General features: G+C 36.8%; 1 protein-coding gene across 2 annotated transcripts in view; it reads right to left on the bottom strand.

Moving 5' to 3' along the window:
- The window catches only part of DNTT (DNA nucleotidylexotransferase), a 100566-nt gene that overhangs the window by 64851 nt on the left and 14154 nt on the right, over window positions 1–21561 (bottom strand). The window contains exons 5-7 of one of the 2 annotated variants that reach the window (XM_054515589.1): window positions 11879–11958; window positions 8428–8602; window positions 1908–2033 (exon numbers count right to left, since the gene is read on the bottom strand). In XM_054515589.1, coding sequence (XP_054371564.1) covers window positions 1908–2033; window positions 8428–8602; window positions 11879–11958 — 381 coding nt within the window. Of the gene's footprint in view, window positions 1–1907; window positions 2034–8427; window positions 8603–11878; window positions 12082–21561 lie in introns of those variants that run through there. The other variant, XM_036386212.1, reaches the window with a different exon arrangement.

The following is a 21561-nucleotide window of genomic DNA, read 5'->3' as shown; positions in this document are numbered from 1 at the left end:
TGAAAAACTGACATCTTTGTCACCACAAAACCCAGTGTCTACACAGAAATGTTTGATATATAGGGTAACAGAAGGGAATCTCAGTACTCCCATCATCAAATTGCCCCACTTCTAATCTGTTCAGCTAAATTCACTCAACAAATACAAGCTGTACATTGACATTAAGACTGCTGTACTGATAAACCTGGAAGTAATTTAGGGACTGCCTCTGTGAAACACAGGTATAACAGAAACCACTCTAAGAATGTGGTCTAAATGCTAATGACAATTAAAGCAACAACTTTGTGCCTTCTGGGAGCAACCATTTTACTTTGCCATTATCCACCACGTTCCTTTTAATTTTTTACCTTTAGAATGTCTGACAAAATGTTGTAATATAGAAAATTCATCAAAGAGCCAGGTCCCACATTCTACTGTTTTCAGGAAGTGTAGAACTAAGACACTTACTTCCTATTTCTCCAAGAAGTTTGTTATTTTACATAATGTTTCAGTCATACTATGTTTGGTCTGACATTTCCCCTACAGCAGCTTGTTTTTGATATTTATAAACAGTGAAAAAGAACTGCTGCTTTCAAGAGGTTAAATGGTTGCAATCACAGCCCTTTTTTTCTAGCAGGAGGTAGGGAAATGCAGCCATTTCAAAAGCAGCAGTTTTGGGAATATTCGTAACACTGGGGTTGGAAGGGACCTCAGGAGGTCTCTAGTCCAACCTCAGGCTCAAAACAGGGTCAAAATTCAATTCCCATCATGTTGCTCAAAAGGGGCTTTTTGTAAATAAGCAAACAGTTTAACCTACTTGGCTACCATAAATAGTAGCATATATTTGATGTAATTGCTGATTTATTTCAAAGCATAACTACAAGCCAAATTTTAGGTTGTTTAATTTTGAACTGTGCATTCCCAGATCAAGACATTTTTGAGTTCCTTGTAGGTTTATCTTTAGTTCTGAATACCCAAAGGTTTTAGTATTTACCTTGTAAAGGGTTTATATTCACCAATAACTGGTATCTGTTGCTATTCTTTTTATATGAACCTTACAAATAATATTTTCTTGAAGTATTTGTATGTATTTACAGGAACACACAAGTAGAATCATAAAAATCATAAATAATAACAAAACACATAATAAAGCTTTAGTTTGATGTTATAGTTGAAACATATGCATGTAACTATGCCAGATATAGTTAGACTGCACTACATTAGAGTCTCTGAGAAATGTTTCCTTTTGAATAGTGGCCACTGAGTATTTAGAGCCAGGAGGACCCATTAAGCACAAGAACTCCAGAGGAATTTAGACCCAAGGACTCAGACCCTTCATACCCTCTGAAATGTGCAATGTTATGGGCATCAACTAGGATATATGACAGTCTCCAAGATTTCTGCTTTAGTAGACAATTCAAAGGGGGTTTTGTGATGTCAAAGTAATTAACGTGCAGTTTGTTTTCATAATTGCTCAGTTGTGAAAATCTGAAGTTTAGTACCGAACTTTGAAGAACTGAACTTGGGCAAACCAGAAGGCAGCACAGCAACTGTTCAGAACCTTGGATTCACCTAAACCCAACTTGGTTTATCATACTTCCAGTTTGTCAAATAAGACTGTGATGAAAGGCTAAAAGACATTTTTGGAATGTTATTCTATCATTTGTTTTAAAAATTCATGTGTTTACAAGCTGTTAATGTATTTAAAGATCCACTGTGTTAAGCTTTCAGCAATACTTAAGAGGATGCAATTAAGCTTGCACTCAATTTTAATTTAAGTTTGGCAGATTTATAACTTTTTAAATTGTTATTATGCTGCCTGTTTACTCATGAATTTGCTGAGGGTGCCACAGAAAATACTGAGGCAAGTATTCTAGTAATTATTCTAATTATACTAGTTTTTATTTTATAGATAGAATAAATATTACCGTGAATTTCTTGTTGTAGTTATTTAAAGTTGTCTTCCTCTGGCATGAATACTGAGATATTTTTGTTGCAATAAATGCTGGCATTTCCAATTCAGGTGTATTCAGAGGAGGAGATTGGGATTGCTCCTAACAAGAGTAAAAAAAAATAATAGTTAGTGACACACATGGCAAATAGCTTAAAATTTAAAAAACATTTCATGAGCCCAAAATACAAACCTTTGAAGAGCAGACAAGAAAATAATAATGCTCCTGTCATCCTGCTATGAAAAACAGGTGATTTCACATTGGCTGGACTGACAGTACAGTTTATCTGGTGATTACGGGGATTTTTGCTTTTCTGCAGTAAGTTCTTGCAGGGAGTTTTCAATGGCACTGTCATTTTAAAAAAAAGTTCTTTCTAAATGATCTGTGTCTCTACTACTCTCATTACCACAGTAAGTTTGAAAAACTACAAAACTTTAAGAGCAGATAAGCTCTAAAACACACAGTTTTCACAGGAAACACTAGATTATTCAATACAAGATTAGGGATATTAGACCAAAGGGAAATGTTCTATTGACTTTTTCTGTCTGTAGATAAATTCAGTAGCGGGGGGAAAATTTTTGTATGAATTGGAAATCAAGTTTTCTTCCCTCTTGCAGGTAAAATGATAGAAAACTTTTTCTTTTGTATTTAATTCATCCAGCTAAGTGTTTAATTTTGGAGTCATTTTAGAGTGAAGGAAACATTTATAAACAGCTACAGAAGAGTAATCACCGTCCTTTATTCACTCAACAGCCAGCTGGTAATGCGGTTGCTCCCTTAGCCAATTCTCATAGATGCTGATCCAATCCAGACATCATTTTTACACATTCACCAAAGCAGGGAAAAGGAGAATGGGCATCCAAGACTTGAAAGGGCATTTCCCAATCTCCAGGCTGCCTCCATGCTCATTCACTTTTCACCTAATTTTGCTCCATGCAAAATAGAACAAGGTCGTACAGGTCTGTGAGCAACCCACCCCTGAAAGATGGGAATTCTTCTGAAAGGCAGGATTCAGAGTCATATCCCCACTGGCAAAAGAGAGCACAAGTCCTCAAGATGTGAATGTCCTGACTAGGAGGCACCTAGAAAAAGGCAAACTCACACTGGTTTTCTGCTCCTTCAAATCTTATAATAACTAGTCCTTCAAATCTTTCACTTTCTTTAATGTGCCAAAATCTGAAATACTTCAGAAACATGCAGTACCTTCAGCAGTTCCCTGTATTTTTTGGTCTTGGTCCTTTTGCTTGAAAATTTTTGGCAGATGTGTCAAAAACTTATTCCATTGTGCTATCCAAAAGCCACAGGGAAAGGGTTCAACAATTACAATAAAAAATGTCATGAAAATACATAAAAGAATTTTCACACCAAAAATGGAATAATAAGCCCTTTTTTCCCCTCTATCCGATCACACAAAGGCTAGCAAACCTACAAGCATGTGTGTATCTTCATAACCACACCCCCAATTAGCATTTCATGCTAAATTGCCTTTGTATTTGATAAAAAAAAGTTAAATAACAGTATTCACACACACATAAAAAGGTATTTGCTTGTACAACTGAAGGAGCAGTGAATTATATGGTGGTTTTCATAGCATGCCCTGAAAGGAAGAAAGCAATTTTAAGTCTAAAACCAGTCTTGGGAATAACCAAAATGGGTTTCAGTCAGGACAGCAACACAACTCATCCATTTCTGCACACATTCATGAATTATATTTTAAAATTGATTTTAAATCATATAAACTATGATTGATTAGTGCTAATATACTGCTTGAAATGATAGTGCCAGCTGCAAAGACTGTGAACAAACAGAATGTTCCTGAATAGAATATAAAATAAGCTTTTACCTTCTCTAGGACACACACACACAAAGAACAAGAGCCCTACATGCAGCATCAGCTGCTACTGTGGAGGAGGGCAAAACTAACACAGAAAATCTGTGCATTTAAGAGTGTGATAGACTGGACTCAAACATCCTATTCCTGCCTTAGTAGAGATATTTGAGCATTTTCCTTAATCAGTAAGAGTTATACATTTAGTTAACTGGTCTTGATTATTTATAAGAACAGAAGAAATTCTGGATAGAAATGAACAGGAAAAACATCTGGCAAACAATGATTACTACAGTCTGATGTGCAGGGAATATTATAATGCCTGCATGGGAACTACAGAAATGATCTATCAGCAGCAGAACATGAGCTGAATTGATACTGGTCGAATTGATATTTGGTGGGAAAACTAGATGGGAAAGAAATTGTTTGTACAGATTACAGGATAAACCTAAACTTCCATCTAGAGCAATTACAGTGCAGAACAAGGAATCCTGGAAACTCATTAGACCAAAAATAATTTCTAGTACTGGGGAGAAACAACTAAAGATAAGAGAAAAATGGAAAAATATAAGCATTAAAAATTCCTTTTCTTTTTAGAAAACTCTACATTAGAATGAATTTGCAGTCCACTGCACAGGGGCAACCACTGAAAAATACCTAAATGTGTAGGCTACTTAATCACTAGAGCTAGTCAGAGTTTCTACCCCACATCCAGGCTGCAGTGAATGTCACTTGCTATTCTTTCACAGTGACATTTTCCACATGGCATAAGCAGGAGAAACAGCTTTACCACTACCATCAATTTGTAAAGCAGACAGACTTGGTTGCAGAATTAATATTGTGGGGGACTACTTTGCTCTTTGTCAAATTATTTTTTAACACACCAAGAAGTTTAATGACACAGGGAAATAACAGGGAGAAAATGAAGCAGCAGTGAATGAAGTGCACAGAGACAAGCAGCCAGCAGCCCGGTAAAGCCCAGGCAGCATTGACCAAATAATAAAGTCCTCTGATATCCAGCATTTTATGAAGAGAAGGCAGACAGTTTATAAGTTTCATTTTTATTTCCTGAGAAACTCAGACTGTCAGGATGAAGGATTTCTTCCATTACTTACAGCCTCTCTCTTTCACAATGAAACAGAGTGAGATGCTTCAGAAAATGTTAAATATGCTTCCTGACACATGATAAGACAAAAGATCAAAAGATGGTACTTTCTTTCCCTAACGTGGAGAAAAATCCTTTCTTCAAATAAATAAATCTCTTTTCCTTTCTAGGAAAAAACAAACAAATAAAAACAAACAAACAAAAACTAATTAGCTAACAACTTCTGGGTTCTGACTGAGGAAAAGGCAGAAGAGACGCAGTCACAGCACAGTTCTTGAGGCTGCTGAGTGTGCAGCAACCCTTAAGGATCTCTTCCTCTCATTTTACCTCTCTGAACACCCCCCTCTGCCTCTTTCCCTTCCATAACCAAGGAAGCATCAGTAGTTTCTGGCATGTGGAGATGCCCTTGTGCACCCATTAATGTCCATGTCCTGCTATTGTCAAGGATACCCTCCTGCTTGTGCTAGGAAAGGTGTCTCTGCACGAGGGCTGATCTTTGTCACACAAATATTCTGCTTCCCTTTCAAGGCAGATATTTGGCTACCATATTTCCAAAGGTTATTAAACTAAATGATGGCTACTAACCCTAAAAGTCAACCGTGACTGAATCAATAATAATTCTGTCCATCTTAAATCTGGTCAACCAACCTTTCATTCTCTATAAATCACTGACATCAGAGCATCTCTTGGATCATCACTACTGCAGAAAGATGTACTTTAATGACAATTGTAATTAGGATGTTAGCTAATGGTCTGTAACTCTGACTTTATTCCCCTTGTTTTGCATGAAGAAGGGCATTTCTTGTTACTAATGCAGTAAAACAAATGTCCTGAATGAGGAGTAACCTTCCAAATAGACTACTGTAGGATCTGAAAGACAAAATCTTACTGCTATTGATATTAATGGGAATTTGACCACAAAACTACATGGGGACAAGATTTCACCCAAAACATTCCCCCACTGCAATCCATTCCTTTTTCTTCAAAACCTTAATGATCTAGCTTGAGTTCAAGGTTTGTTAATTCACTTTCATTTCACATTTTACAAGTCTGACATAACGAACCAAATTTGTCTTCAGTGAAATTCCAATTAAATTACATTATGTATGAGTTCGGTCTAGTACTTAAAAAGAAAATTAACCTTTACTTCAATCTTTCCTCATTTCTCAAGGCAGAAAAAAAGAATTAGCATGGTGACACTGCAACAATAAAATTATCTTAAAATTTGCTACACTCCTAGAATTCTTCTTTTCTCCTTGTTTCCTTTACAAAATGTTTATTACTTCAGAGCAACTATATAATTAAGATTGGTTTTATAAGCTTTAAAAATACCAGTATAGCTGTCACTGGCTTCCTTATTGTGCTCTACATTTATTAGCATGAAATCTTTATGTTTCAATAAAAACATAAGCTTTTACTTGCAGAGCCAGTCTCACAGTATAATTATGATCTCCTGACAGTGCTGATACCTTTTTCAGAAGTTTATGCTACACCAATATTCCAAAAGGAGTTTTATATAAAACTAAGGCAGTTTCATTGACTTAAAAAGACTTCTTGTTGACCTAAAAAAAAATTGGAGGAATTTTGGAGGAAAACAAAGGTGTTTCTAGCCTTGAAAAGGAAAACAAATTATAAAATCACATTTTCTGAGCTATCTGAATCTATAGGTGTGCTCATATTGCCAAAATTAAGAATGCACATAAAAGGTAATTTGTTTTACTTTTGATGCTGATGGGAAACTTTCAGGAAGGCTCACAGAATTTTGTTCAGGATTTTGATGCATTACTTGCTTAGAGAACTTCTCTGCATTCCCTGTATTTATATTTTTATGGCCTGTAACATAAAATAAAGCAGAAGTTACAAGGCTTCCTTTTGTATTTTTTTCTTTTTGTATTAATTTCCTTTGTCTATTCTCCCTCCAGCAGATTCACTGAAAAATGTTATAAATTTATTGCAAAAATATATCCTTGGAAGGATTTCAAATATAAACACACATTCTGTCATGGAATCATGCTGAGCCTGAGAGCGACAGCTCCATCTGGTGTATTCACTTCCCCCTCCCCCCAACCCAAACTGTTATTAAACAGTAATTCTTGTATGTAAAAACCTGGAAAATATTTTCTGGCAAGAAAAATGCAATATGAGTGGGAAAAAAAAATAATCAGCTACAGTTTTTTTTCTTGGGAAAGGATGGTATTTATGAATCATCCTTCATAATCTAAATACCAAAATGATGAAGCAGCAAACAGAGCAATGTTGCTGTTAAATATTCAGGCATTCTGTGCCTCAGAGGAGGCCACATGCTGCACATCCTTCCCTGGTCCCAGTGTGGTCACACAGAGCCTAATCCAGACCCTCAGGAATCAGCAGGAATCCTCCACTTTAGAGAGCTTCAGATCAGACTTGTAGTTCTCTTCACATATGAATAAATTTCTTTGCTGGTGCACATGAAACCCATCACCATGAGGCTTGGGTGGGTGCAGAAGGAGGGGACAGCTTCATTCCAGCTGCACTGCTGGGCCTATTTCATGGCTCAGTGGCACAAGCTGGGCACAGCACACCTGGCATCCCCACCAAACCCCCACCACTCAGAGTCTGTGCCAAGATATTGAGTACCACTGCTCCTCACTATGCTCCAATCTGAGAAATTAGCAGGTAATTCATCAGATATAGATCAGAGGAAAACATCATTATCCATTGCTTCAAGGTCAAACACCATGCATCAAATCATCAACCAGCCATTTTCAACATCCTCTGACTAACGGCTTCCATTGAGAGATAATAGAATATAATAAAACTTAGCACAATTACTTGATGGTGCCAAGTCTGTAAACACATGTCCACAGACTACATCAGTCTTCTTTTCACAGGTTCAAGGGCCCAGCTGTTACCTGATCACCCTGCAACAGTAAAAGTTGTAATATTTTTGCATTGTTTGCCTCATTGATGGATATTGCAGAGGAGTTGGGGCTGTTCAGCCCCTTAAGGCTCCAGGAAGACCTAACAGCAGCCTTCCAGTAATTTAAGGGGCTGCTAGAGAGCTGGAGAGAGAATTTCTTACAAAGGGACAGTGACAAGAGAGGGTGTAATGGCTTTACACTGGCAGAGGAGAAATTTGAATCAGACATACAGAAAAAATTCTTTTCTCTGAGGGTGTTGAGGCACTAGAACAGGTTGTCCAGAGAAGCTGTGGCTGGCCTGGAAGTGTTCAAGGCCAGGTTGAATGGGACTTTGAGCAACCTGATCTAGTGGAAGGCATCCCTGTCCATGGCAAGGAAGTGGGAGCTGGATGATCTCTAAAGTCCCTTCCAGCCCAAACCATTCTGTAATTCTGTATTTACCAGTTTGTACCCGTGATGAAACAGTAATAACCAGACACTGATAAAGAAGGCACAGAAGGTGTTTCTACTCTATTGAATCTGTGTGAATTACTCATGAATTTCACAGAAAAAATAAATTAAAAATAATAACACAATTATATCTGTATTCAGTTAAAAAAATAAATACAATCACAGCCATTCATTCTGGCTATCACTGCACTCACACTGCAGGATCTGTCTTACCATGAGACGATACTTCACTTCTGAATCAACTGGTCTTCCTGCCTCCATGCAGGCTGTGAACCAGGAGATGTCCAGCAGCTCAAACCTAGAGCTGTCACCCACAGCCTGTCCCTTCAGCCAGTCCAGCACCTCCAGGTAAGAGTTGTTCTCAGCCACAATATGAGTGACTGAATCACTGTCAAGAAGTACACAAAAAGTTTTCTTTTTTTTTTTCACTGAATCAACTGTACACAGATACAAAGCTGTTATTTCTGTATTTACTTACCATCCACTTCCTGACAATTGTAGTGTATATTGTACTTTAGGATGTGGGAAGCACTGAAGTTTTCATATCACCATATATTTATTCTAGTCACTGACTCTGCCTTGAGGAAAGACTGTAGTCTGACAGCTTCTGTAAGTGCAGCATTTTCTTTCTTGAAGGATCATTTACCTTCCATAGACACTAACCTAATACACATTCTTTGCAATTCTGAAAATATTTTGCTTACACAAGCAGTACCTTAATTAAAAGGCTGCTTGACAACACCTCTTGACAAGAGGTTGTTTGACAGCCTCTTCCAAATATTCCTCATCAACGAGTTAAAGCTTTGCAACATTAAGAAGTCAGTTAACAATAATTATTTAAAACTTTACAGCTAGTAATATCTATTTGGATACTTAAGTTTTCTGTACTTGTATGAAGCTGTTTATTACATATGGCACTGCCAAATATTCATGAATTAAATCTTATGAACTACATGCTCCATATAAAGACCATTTCCTTGCTGCTAAGTCAGTACAACAAAACTGATGGTTTAGTGAATACAAAATTTACAGCTTGAATTGTTATTCAATACATTATATGGTGTACATTGCCTAAAAATACAATAGCACAAATGCTATTGCAGTAAATTTCAGTTGTTGTACAAGAACAACATTGGAAAGGATCACCTGATTAAAAGGTGATCCTTTTAAAGATTAAAAAGAGACACTTCTGTACCTATCATATAAAAAAAATGGACAGGGACAAAGCTTTGTTTCAAGAAAAGATTTCGTGCATACTTAGGATGATCTGTAAGTTTCTGTCTGGCCTGCTGATGTTTCTCAGCAAGTTGGAAAAAATACAGATTTGGTAGGAAATTTCAAATGATTCTGAGTGCTCCTGCTCCCTATGCATCCCACAAGGGTGCTGTCACCCCCACAAAAAAACATGAGAGAAAGGAGAAAATTCTTAATTTCCATCAAGTTGTAGAATTAAATATCTAGAAAATATAGTCCAACATTCATTTCTGTCAGGCAACAGATTCCTAAACTCCTTGCAGGAAAGGCACAGACAGGCAGTGTCACTATTTGACACTATTTTTACAAAAGGAAGCTAGAGTTGGAACATAAATTGTCTTAATGGCAGCCAAATCCATTTGAAAGTCTATGAATTTCTGGTAGCCCATGATGGTGACAGCCTTCTGCATATACAGCAAATTTCCAATGGAGGAGCTGACAGATTGCTCTGCAAGCCCTCTGCAAGAGCTGGAGAAGTGGAGCCATCAGCCTGTCAAAGCAGAGAGGACACCACTGGTGGCAATCACTGGTTAGCATGGACTTCAAAACATGCTCCTGTTAAAGGCAGACTGCACACTTCAAAGCAAATTACCTTCATGAAAACCAAGAAAATCCCTTGGCCCATCTCTGTGATCCTTATTCAAATGAGTGATCACCAGTTTCATTAAGTCATGAAATCACAATGACAAATACTGGAATTGCTCCATAGAAAATTGTTATCAAATAACTCTCCAATGCAATAAACATACTGTATTTTGGAACTATAAGAAAGGTACTGAAAGGACTGTACTTCAGAAATGCGTGTCATGCTATAGCACAATTTTTTTTCTCTCCATATAGTGGAACTTGGAGAGCAGAGTCCATCAAAAAAGAATAAATCACATTTTTTTCTAAAAGATTACAAACACAGATTAAGTGAATCCCCAAGAAATACTGTTGGGTTTATTATTATTATTTAACCCTGCTAGGTCCTACTTTAATTAAACTGTCACATCTTTATACCTGAGTTAAAAAAACCAAACAGTTAGAGACACAGAACTTCTGCTTCCTGTGGTTTATTTCACTTCATATAAAATATTCATATGTCATGTATTTGTACCAAGCTGCAGAGCTGGGAACTTTGCCATAACTATGCACACAGCAGCAGTTTAGCTGCTGTGCTCCAGTTTCCTCTCATACCAGTACAGCTGTGCTATTTTCTTGGCACAGAACATAACAAATTTAACATTTCCTCTGTCATTTTCAAAAGCAAAAATCAACAGTTAAATAGTTTTGTTTTATCCAGTAGCAGCTAAGCTGAAATTAAACATAACACCTGCCTCATAAAACTTACAGAAAGTCTAAAATATTGGCAATAAATACCCATGTGTCAAAGCAGCCCAGATAAAGCATTTACTCTACAGATTATTAACGTAGGGTCCAGAACAGCACTCTTCATTTCTTTTTTCCCCAAGAACTCAATTAGTTTTGTATCAGATGCTAATTGCTTACTTCTGTTCAATACCTGCTTTAATCTTGCTTTATAAATTATTTTACCCTCCCTTCTTCCTCAGACTATCAAAGTTGATGGGGTTGAAAAGAAGACTGTAGAAATACACTTTTGTAGGGTTGTACACTCCAGAGACAGACCCAGAGACGTGATCAATACTTGGTTTTCCTCCAGCTTTTCAGAGAACCTATATAATGATGCAGCTTTTGGAAAACTGCATAATGACATAACCAGCACTTATGTAAAGCTCTGTTTGGAGGAAGGCTTCCTTCTGAATGAGCTGGTTTGCTGAAACCAGACAAACCAGAATCTGGAGTGTGTTTCCACTCTCAAATGCCACATCTGTGGTATTTTACTCCTAAGATTTTTCTCCAGTGCTCTTCCAGATTGTACCAAAGCAAAAGCCATAATTTTGAGACCCATATTAGGGTAAAAAAGTTAAATACTATAATACCAGAGATGATGTAGACAAATGTCCCCCTCAACCCATCACATTTCCGTTCCTGTACATTTAACCTTTTTCATTTTCAAAATTGGCCATTAAATTTAGCTTAATCTTAACCTGACTTCAAAGAGGAAATAAACAATGAGTGATTCAGATGAGCTAAAGACACAATTTATATGCAGACCCATGAAAATTGACAGATCTAAGATAAATTAGAAATGCACATTTTAAAAGTGAAAAATTAGAAATTTTGCTAAGTTTTGTGCTTTCCCTGCTTTCAAGATAATTGAAATAAACCACATACTAGGAAAACCCACTGAACTCTTGAAACGTATTTATAATGGAAAGAGCCAAGTATACCTAACAAAAACATAGGCAAAAGCTTCAATCACAGTCACTTGTATGACTATATTGAATTAAAATGCTTCAAACAGCATTATTACATGTTATTTCAAAACATATAAACATTTTCCTACCTTAGCTCGCTTTCTACTCTGAAACCTTTTCTTCTACCCAGTTCCATCAAAAACATCCATCTGGTCAGCCCCATCTTCCTCTGCATAATAAAAATGACAAAGTTACTGAACTTTATTTCATAACTGCAGGAAAGTTTTGGGGAATGCAACCCTTTCTGTCTCTTCTTCTGGGAGATTACAGCTGGAGCTTTGAACCTATCCATGATGCAAGGTAGAAATGCTCTCACTTGGGTAAAATAGAGGTAACATGCTTTCTGCCAGGCAACAGCTGCATTTAATGTCACCACCCATTGAAGTAATTTTCTTGTTTCCCCTCTGAAATCAAAACCAGGTGCTACACAAGCAGAAACATCACTGGCTCTCTGCCAGCTGGGACTTCTTCAACAGAAATACTCCAGACAGGTACAAAAATTATTTCATTCCTGAAAACAGCCATTGCCTACAAAGATTATACAGATAAAATTGATCAGTCAAATCATCTCAAGATTTCAACCAGGTCTTCAGCTGATTGAATGGCTCAGTTCCACCTTTTTGCATTTAAGCACCCAGTGACCTGCAAACAGCTACAGAGGAGATTATGGAGGCCATTCACATTCCTCCTCTGGAGGAGGGGGCACTGCTCATTGCAGAACTACACCAAAGTTTTTGCCAGTGTCATGTTGGATGCAGTTCTGTATCTCCCTGGATTTCTATTACAGCAAGGTGAGCACAATGAACCAGGTTTACAGCCTGCGCATCTACTTCAGCACAAATCTACTTCAGCGGTGAATACCCCTATTCCCATGTCAAGCTGGATTTTTATTTTTATCATAGCAGACAATTTGGATTGTACCAGTCCCTCACAACACATCAGAAATGTTACGTTACAGTTCTCATTGCTCATGTTCTCATGGGGAAGCAAGGTGGAAAAATTCCTAAGTCAGATCCATCAATTATATTTTCAGTTCTTTTATAACAGGTGGATATACAAGCTGAGTTTCAGGAAAATTAGTCAAAACCCGCTTCCTGCAATTATGGCCCTGAGTTTAAAATTAAATTGTAAAAGTATTGCAGACATTTTCTGAGCCCTATAGCTCTTGCTGCTTCAACAGTATTATTGCAGATATAAAGAAATTCTTTTCATCCAAATAGAAACTAACCATCCAAAAATTAATATAGAGCTTTCAGCTCTGGGGTCTTCCTGAGGCCATGAAAAAAATATATACATAGTGCAGTATATAGATTAGACTGGATTCATTTCTTCCCTTGCCTAGGGATAACCCAGAAGCCAAAATATCTATTCCTCTTTTGGATTTATAACATTAAAATTGTCAAAATAAATCATTTGAAGGTTATTTTAAAATTATATGAGATATTTTCATAGGACCTGGAAAATGGACAAGCTGCCTTTAAGAGGCTTAAGCAAAAGAATAGCAGCAAGGAAGCAAAAAAAATAATAGGAATGGATCTGGCATTAAGGCTGAGCAATCTGTTTTGGTTGTTCCATGTCTTTTTTCCAGACTACTAATCAACCATTGAACATTGGTCACTTCCCTATTTATAGCTTTCCTAGACTTGGTAAAGCACTTTTTCTCAATTCCTACAAGGAATAATGTATTGGAGAACAGATTCTTTACATATGTTAAACAAAGTTTTATTTTATGTTATAATTAATTCAGTGCCCTAAAACATGTAAATATAATTTTCCCCAGCGTAACATCAATATGCTCAGTGCCAGTAAAATCCTTCTGGCTTGAATAACAAGTTTTTATTCCTTTGTGTTACTGTTATAACTCTTAAGCCAGATTTTCAAGGGTATTTAGGTGCCAAAAAGCTGCCAACAGAGACCTAGTGGGATTTTGAAAATATCTAAGCAACCTAAGCATTCAGCTCCTTTGGAAATCAATTTCTGGCTTTGAACCTAATGCAAAGAGATTTTCTCTAATAAACACAGTATAATATGAAAAAGTCTCTGCCAATGATGCAATTTTACTAAATGCACCTTCTAAAATTAACAGGATTTCCATATCCCAGATGAGTGAATTACTTACTCTCCTACAATATTATATCATAATATTTTTGACAGTACCACAGAAAGTAGAACATGCATTAGAGAGAAAGCAAATACAACAGAGAAAAGGCATGTCTCTTATTTATGACAAAGGAAAAGTATACTTCTACCTGAGCCATGGCACCACATATGATTCATGGCCGAAAACCACTGAAACTTGCAGAAATTTTCCATCTCATTACAGCCTCATGGAGTTCAGAGTATTTCACATTCCTTGAGGGAAATCTGAACAAACTTTTATGTTCTTGCTATGGATCACTGTTGAACACTATCAAAGGCAAAGATTAAGAATTCGACACAAATACTGATGGCCATTTAAGCAAACATTTTTCATCACTTGTGATGTGGGTGCCAACAACAGCATTCCAAATTCCTCTGAGGAGCAGAGTGCTGATCAACTTCAAAGGGAGATTCTTTGAGAGGAAAAGTGCTGCAAAGTACAGCTCCTCTGAATTTCAGTATTCACATTTTCACTGCACATTCTTGATTATTGTCAGTCTTTCAGTGCCCTGATATCATGTGAGCTGCATTGTAAATATTTTATAAAGTAGTACTTGTCCATTCATGTCGCTTTCATGAAAATTGTGAAATTTTCTTTTAATACATAGCTACAATCTGCTAACCTTCAGAGAAAACATCTCTCAAATACCAACAGTAAAAATCAGAGAAGTGATTGGATGCTTTCTTATTTTGCATAGGCTTACCAGCATCTCATGCAGTATTGTTACACAATGATTAATTTTCCCTAGCTTTTTCATTTAGTAATTTTTCTTCAGTAATTCAGTATTTTCCAATGAACCAATTCATGGAATTTTTTTAATACTTCTCACGTTTGTTTTTGTCAAGATATTCCCATTACTATTCTTCTGTTTGAATTCTGGCTTTCTTGGCTGCCAAGCATTTCCTTTGTCGTTTATACCCATTATACCAATCTTTCAGTGCCTAAAAACCATACAGCAGGTGTTTTTCCTGTTTTAAAAATTAATTCTACCACATTCTTTTTTATAGTCTCAAGCTGCAGCTGGGGAGATTCAGGTTAGACATTAGGAGGAATTTCTTCACAGAAAGGGTGATGAGGCATAGGAATGAGGGCACAGGGAGGTGGTAGAGTCACCATCCCTGGAGGTGTTTAAGGAAACACTGGATGTGGCGCTTGGTTGACAAGGTGGTGTTCAGTCAAAGGTGGGACTCAGAGGTACTTTCCAGCCTAACTGATTCTGTGATATTTTTATTCTTTGAACCACTAGAATATTTTTAGGGGGCAGTTCTGAGCTATAGGTGCTTGAATTATTCCCATCAAAGGTGATAAACTCCATAAGAAGTCATGTGACCAAGAATTTCAAAAAAACTTATTAAATGGTGGTATGCTTTGAATGTCCTTGCTTGGCTGTATGATGCTATTTGGCATATAAAGTAAAGTAGACTTAGAGAGGATACAAAATTCTGCAGCTGTTGTCATCAAATGTACAATATTTCTGATATATATGGTCAAAAGAGCTGGTTATCTTTTTTTTTTTGTGCTACCTAATTAAAAATGAAAATCTGAATAAAAAGAATTTATTTGGCAACATCTCTCAAATCATACCAAGAGATAACAGCTTGTTTAATTTACTGCATACACAGGTATTCTATCTGAGCCCTTTCTGAAGAAACTAGGGAACAGCAATATCATAGCTCTGAATAATTAAATAGAGCAATAGGGTTCTCCCTTACAGCATAGAGAAAAAGTAATTGGTGACAAATCCTGGCAGGAGCTGTTTCCTACTCACATCAATATTCCTATATTCCCTGGAAACTATTATTTTCACTCATCCTTCAGTCTCTCTGTTCAGTAACAAGGTTTACAATTGTTCTCTTTAGCTACTCTGCCTATGGTAGCTGCTTCTCCTTGTTGTGATTGTTATTGGACTATTCTTTGATTTTTGTGCTGGTACATCAATGGTTTTCTTTATACTTTAGTCTCATGAGAGCCTTGTGAACTTTTAGCAACAAGCAGAGACATATCTGCATAATCCCATCACTATACATGGCCAGAAAGATCCTTTGACAGTTACACATCTCTTCCAAGCATAGTTTACAAAGGTAAATCTGCCTGGATTTTGAGCAGCGTTTATCTGGTCCCATTTATCTCACTGCTAGTATAAAAGATATTTCCATTAGCTAAGAAACAGCAAGCAATCTTCCAGAGATGAGGAGCTACACAAACAGGGCTGAACAGGCTAAATTTAGGCAGCTGTAAATGTTACTTATCTCAGCAATGACTCAATAATATTTCTGTGGACATTTCAAAAACTTCTTATATAACCATATAATACTAGAAATAAACACTGTTAAATTATAATAAAATTATAACGCTGTTATAATAACAACTCCTATCATTCTTTATCTATAAAGAATATTTATGTCCTTTTCTGCTCCTCTAGTAGGACACTGCAAATAAAACCTCTAAATTGCTAATTTATCTTCTTTTAATTAGTTGTTGTAACAGTTACTAGGTGGTAGAATTGATGCACCTTGCAGTGACACTGCAGCATTTCCAAACCTACTTACATTACAGAACATACAAACAGCAGTATGTGTGAGATTTATGCCTTCTATATTTACAGGTAGTAAAGCATGATGCATTTAATAAAGATAGATGTACCTAAGCCAAAGTAATGAAAACTGGGGAAAGGCTATTGCCATGATTCACAGAAATCTTTCAACTATAGGTTTAATTTTTAGTAGTACAGGAAAGCTCCCACACCATCAAGCTGAGGAGATAATGTGATCAATTAATATAAAAGAGAGAAGTAAGTAAGAATAAGTACCATAGATAATGTTGTTGCAAAGGGAAGAAAAACTTATGAATAATATTATACAAAATGCCCCCTTCTTAAGAGTTTATGCAAGTCAAACCAAGATAAAATTTGGCTCTTGAGCAAAAGCAACAGGTAACACCTAACAGAACAGTGAGTCCTGACAGAGCTCCTTCCGCACACTCCACTGAAATAAGCTGCAGGAAAAAGAGCCAGCATCAGAGAAGCTGAAGGAATTGCTGATGAGGATTAGACACATCTTTGTGTTATCTACAGAGAGAAAACAAAGCAGATGTTCATCCAAGTGATGTGTTGTGAATTTTGCAGGTGAAGAAAAAAATCAATTAGAAGCCTTTTTTTTTAATCCTAGAAATTTGAACTAAAGGAAGCTGAAAAGCAGAGTGGAATGGAACAGAATTCTCACCTTTTTAATTTATTTAGGTGCAGCGTTCCACTAACACAGAACTAATTACTGCAGAAGTGACCTAGCCGGGTAATTAATTCATAGCAGAAAATTTTAGAATCAGGCAGCAGGAACTTTTTAACACAAAACAGATTTTGACAGTTTCCACAAAAAAAAGCATACTTTCCACTTCTTACTGACTTCACCTAATAATTTGGCAGCTGCCTGGAGTATCACAAAATATTTACACCGTTTTTATTTTGCAATGTGGATTTAATGGCTCTACCTTTAACTACAAAGAAGGTTAATTTATTTCCAACTGCATAAAAAAATATTTCTCCAAGCTATGAGCCATTCTTTTTCCAGGCTATCTCAAGGTTTGCTTCCATTGTTTCATCTTGCAGAAAACTCAATATTACTTATTACAATATTCTAGGTTGCAATAGCCCCTAGAAACTGTGCCCCAGTGTAGCACTCCATGTTTATTTAGCAGTAAACACGTGTTGGTCAATCTTTATTTAAAAAGCACTATTTGTAGAACATTTTTGAAAAGGCAGCCCTCAGAGTCATCTGACTCTTTAAATGGCAGGTACAAGTCTCTTGCCATTATTTTATGATGCACACCTGCTTATTAGAAAATTCCATCACAAGCTATGACACATTTTTATACTTTTCAAAGACACAGTACAATTGCACCTAACTGAGGTAGTTACATTATGAGCTTTACTCCTCTTTCCTGTGTTTTCTGCTGCAGAGTGGATTCAGTTTTAAGAAACCGAAATTAATTTTCTTTCACGTAAAAAGTCAGACTCAATATACTATCACTTCACTATTAATCAAGCTTGTAATTCAATATTTAAGTGACAAATCAAAAGATAATAAAGAATTTCACCAGAAAACTTTCATGTCGTTCTTCCCATAAGGTTTCCTATATCCTTCTGCTTTTTCTGCTGCTGTGCTAAACCAATTATTGTTATGTTATATGAAGCATGACAGCAGGAAGGATATAAAGCAGGTAAGCATATTTGCAAATGTTGCTCTGTTACAATTTACTCAAATTTTACTAAAAATACATGCTATCTTTAGTCACTTTGTACTTGGTGATGTTATTAAGGACACAATTCAATATCATAGTCCTCTTTTGCTGTTGGCAGATCATTATGAGGCTTGCAATGCACTAGAATTCAAAATGTCATCCATTCAAACATGAAAAACAAAATAGGGGCTAAATTTGTCTGCATAACAAAGATGTAAGATCAGGACAAGTTAGAGGAGAGAAAGGCCTAAATCCTGAGACTGTGCTGTGGTTATAGACAGCAGGTACCAGTAGATCCCAAAATTGTTATATAGCCAAGAAATAATATTTTGACAAGTGCATTCATGTTTTCAAAAAACAGCCAGCTTGTTTCCTAATACTCTGGCCTGCTCTTCTGCAAGCTTGAGTCAAACACCAGAGCAGTCACACCAACCTACCACTCAAGCTTTCCCTCTCCAAAGCAAATGAGTAAAATAGGAGACTTTGGAAATCATCTCCTGTATATATTTAGGACAAACCACCAAGTAACTTATATGAGGCACTGAGGAAAATACTGCTTTTTTCTCTCTTATGGCCTTGCCCAACAGTCTGTGCTCTACAGACTCAGCACACAGAACACCTGAATATCTCAACGTAATATTCACAGCTACAATGACCTTCAAAGGAACAAGGAAGCCAGAACAACATACACAGACTACACAGAGTGAATGTATATCAAAATCATGTCAAGATGTCTGCGGAGGAAGATACTCGATACTACTGAACTACTAAAATAATAAGATGTAGTCATGCTTTTTAATGTATGGGAAAGTAATCCAAGATACCTCTTCTGAGTAATGAAATGTTATGTAAACAAAATGGGACATGATAAAGAAACTGTATAACAAGTTTAATTACAGAACTGTAAAGGGGGGGTGTATAGATGTAAGTATCATAATCTGAACCATACAGTTAACATTGATAAAATTATATTTTGCTAAGAGTATGGGTTTGAATCTACAGAAAATCTGACCATTCCATTATCTTGTGTAGGCATCTAATAAAGTACAAAATGTGCCATATTGCACAACCTGTAAAGGGAAAAATCCATGCATATTTTCTTACTTCAATAAATCCAGAAAGTTCTTTGTCACAAGTAATTCTATGTATGCTATATCTTTCCTTGTATACAGACTCAATGGCTTCCTGGCTCCTTGTTTCACTTGTCTACAGGTTATGGAGTTAAAATGTCTTCTTGATACCTTCCTACACATTGTAAAAGTGTTAAAAACAAGGAGAGAGGGTCAGATAGGGGACAACCAGGTGACAGGGGACAGAGAAGGCACACAATTGTGGGCAATTATGCTCAGCTTAGATAGCTGGGGAAAGAAGTTCAGATCAACTTTTTCAAGAGCCGTTACTGCTCTGCTTTTAAAGAGTATGGTGAAAGGAACCAGACATAAACATTTTTTGATGAATAATGGCAAAGGGATGTTAAAGAAACTACCTAAGTAAGACTGTAAGAGTGGATGTCTCTGAGAGGGAATAAACTCACATTTCAGGGAGAAAATATTCCAGAAAGTAATATTCTTCACTTTTAGCAGCCATTTAGACATATTCTCATCGCTGCTCACTGGTCAAAATCACGAGACAACAAAACGCAAACCCAGCAGCCTTTGTGTATGATAGGAAGCCATCACACATGCTCCCTCTGCTTCACAGCAAACCACAACAGGATCACCTCACGTCACCTCCACAGCTGCACTACCCACAAGCAGGTTACAGCACAAATACCAGTGCAAACAAGCAGCAGCACAACACAAAAGGGTAAAGGCGAGGGGCAGAAATTAAGGAAGACTCTTTCACAGGACTAAGCAGTAGACAATTGGCAATACTTCTTCAGACCAGTTCTAATTTATGTATTTGCATTCATAATGTGTTCTCAAAACTATGTTAAACAGCTTGGCACAGGAATATAATACATTCATTAGGTAAAATCATTAGGAAAATAATGGAAAAGAAACTTGTAAAATAAACCTACTAAATACACAGTACACAACAGGTGGAGTTACAATTTATTACTCCCTTTTCAGTCACAGTATTGTACATTTGACATCAAAACTTACAACTCAGCCTCTTTCCAAAATGTCTGAGCCAAAAGAAGTTGACTGATGCACCTGACTCTTTAAACTATCCAGGAAAATCTGAAAAGCCTTGCCCTTGCAAAGCCTGAGCAAACTGAGGTTAGGAGATCCAGCTGAGACGGTATTTCATATATAGTAGAGCCAGTCAATTTATTATTCACTTTTAAGAAAGGCTGTAGAGCCTCCTCAATTATCTCCAGAGCAAGTAAGAAAGATTTTAGCAATACATCAAAACAATGATCACTCAGACTCTTTTCTTGTCAAGTTTGAGACTGTTTTTTCCTTACAGCAATGACTGAAGCTCTGTCCTGTTGCTGTATTTCCCAAGAAGCCACATTTAATTGACATCTCTTTAAATGGATACATTAAAAACACTCAACCTTGTTAAGGTTGCTTCAGTTCAACAAATAAACAAGACACACCTGAACAGTTATATATCACTTTGCACCCTAATTTATGCTGAACATGCCTGAAAAGTAGTCAATACCATTCCCCTCCCTCACATTTCAAAGAGGCACATGTGTAAGCTTAAGCAGTGTACTTGGTGCTCTTCAGGCTTTTTATTTTCAAAAGTGACTAGAAAATCCAAACTTATCCACCTTCCATTTAGATCACTGCTTTTCAATCTTCTTCTGCTGTGTGACACAAGATATCCATATAAACAATTAGACAAGCATAATCATTAGGATCAAAGGAAACAAAGCTCATTTGTCTGTCTTTTAGACTAAGGCTAGGAATGAGAAAATTGATTGAGCACAGATGTGAGGAAGGGTCTGAAAACTGTGCTTAGATTTTGGCTAAAAGGAATCATTTTTGAACATTAATGAACAAGATAAATCTTTAGAGCTCCAAGTTCACTAGTGCTAAGCATTGAATTCAATAGGATCCCATGGCCTAAAAGTACTACAGGGCCAGCAGTTTCAGGCCAATGGACAACGTCAGGGTAGCGGGGGTCAGGATTGCTGGGATTATAGATCCACATTACCCAATGGGTTTATGATCAATTAATTCCTGTGCAAGAAAAGAAACTTCCCTGTTCATAGAAGGGTGTTAGGTGTGGGGAGGCAACAGCTGGGTTTGGGCTGACAGTATTCAAAAGACTGGAGTCAGACCTGATTGAGAGAAGCCACCTGGCTTGGGTTTGTGGTCATACAGGAAATAATTTCCCTCTGCAGAACTCTAAGCCCAGCTTTTGCACCTTTTTTTCTACTTAATCTTCTCTCTATCCTATAAAGTGATCATAGAAGGACCCTAATTGAATATAGTTCCTGGA

Source organism: Molothrus ater, chromosome 8 (assembly GCF_012460135.2).
Source record: "Molothrus ater isolate BHLD 08-10-18 breed brown headed cowbird chromosome 8, BPBGC_Mater_1.1, whole genome shotgun sequence".
Classification (NCBI taxonomy): Eukaryota; Metazoa; Chordata; class Aves; order Passeriformes; family Icteridae; genus Molothrus; species Molothrus ater.
The sequence above is the reverse complement of the archived record's forward strand: the minus strand, read 5'-3'. Positions and strand labels throughout refer to the sequence as shown.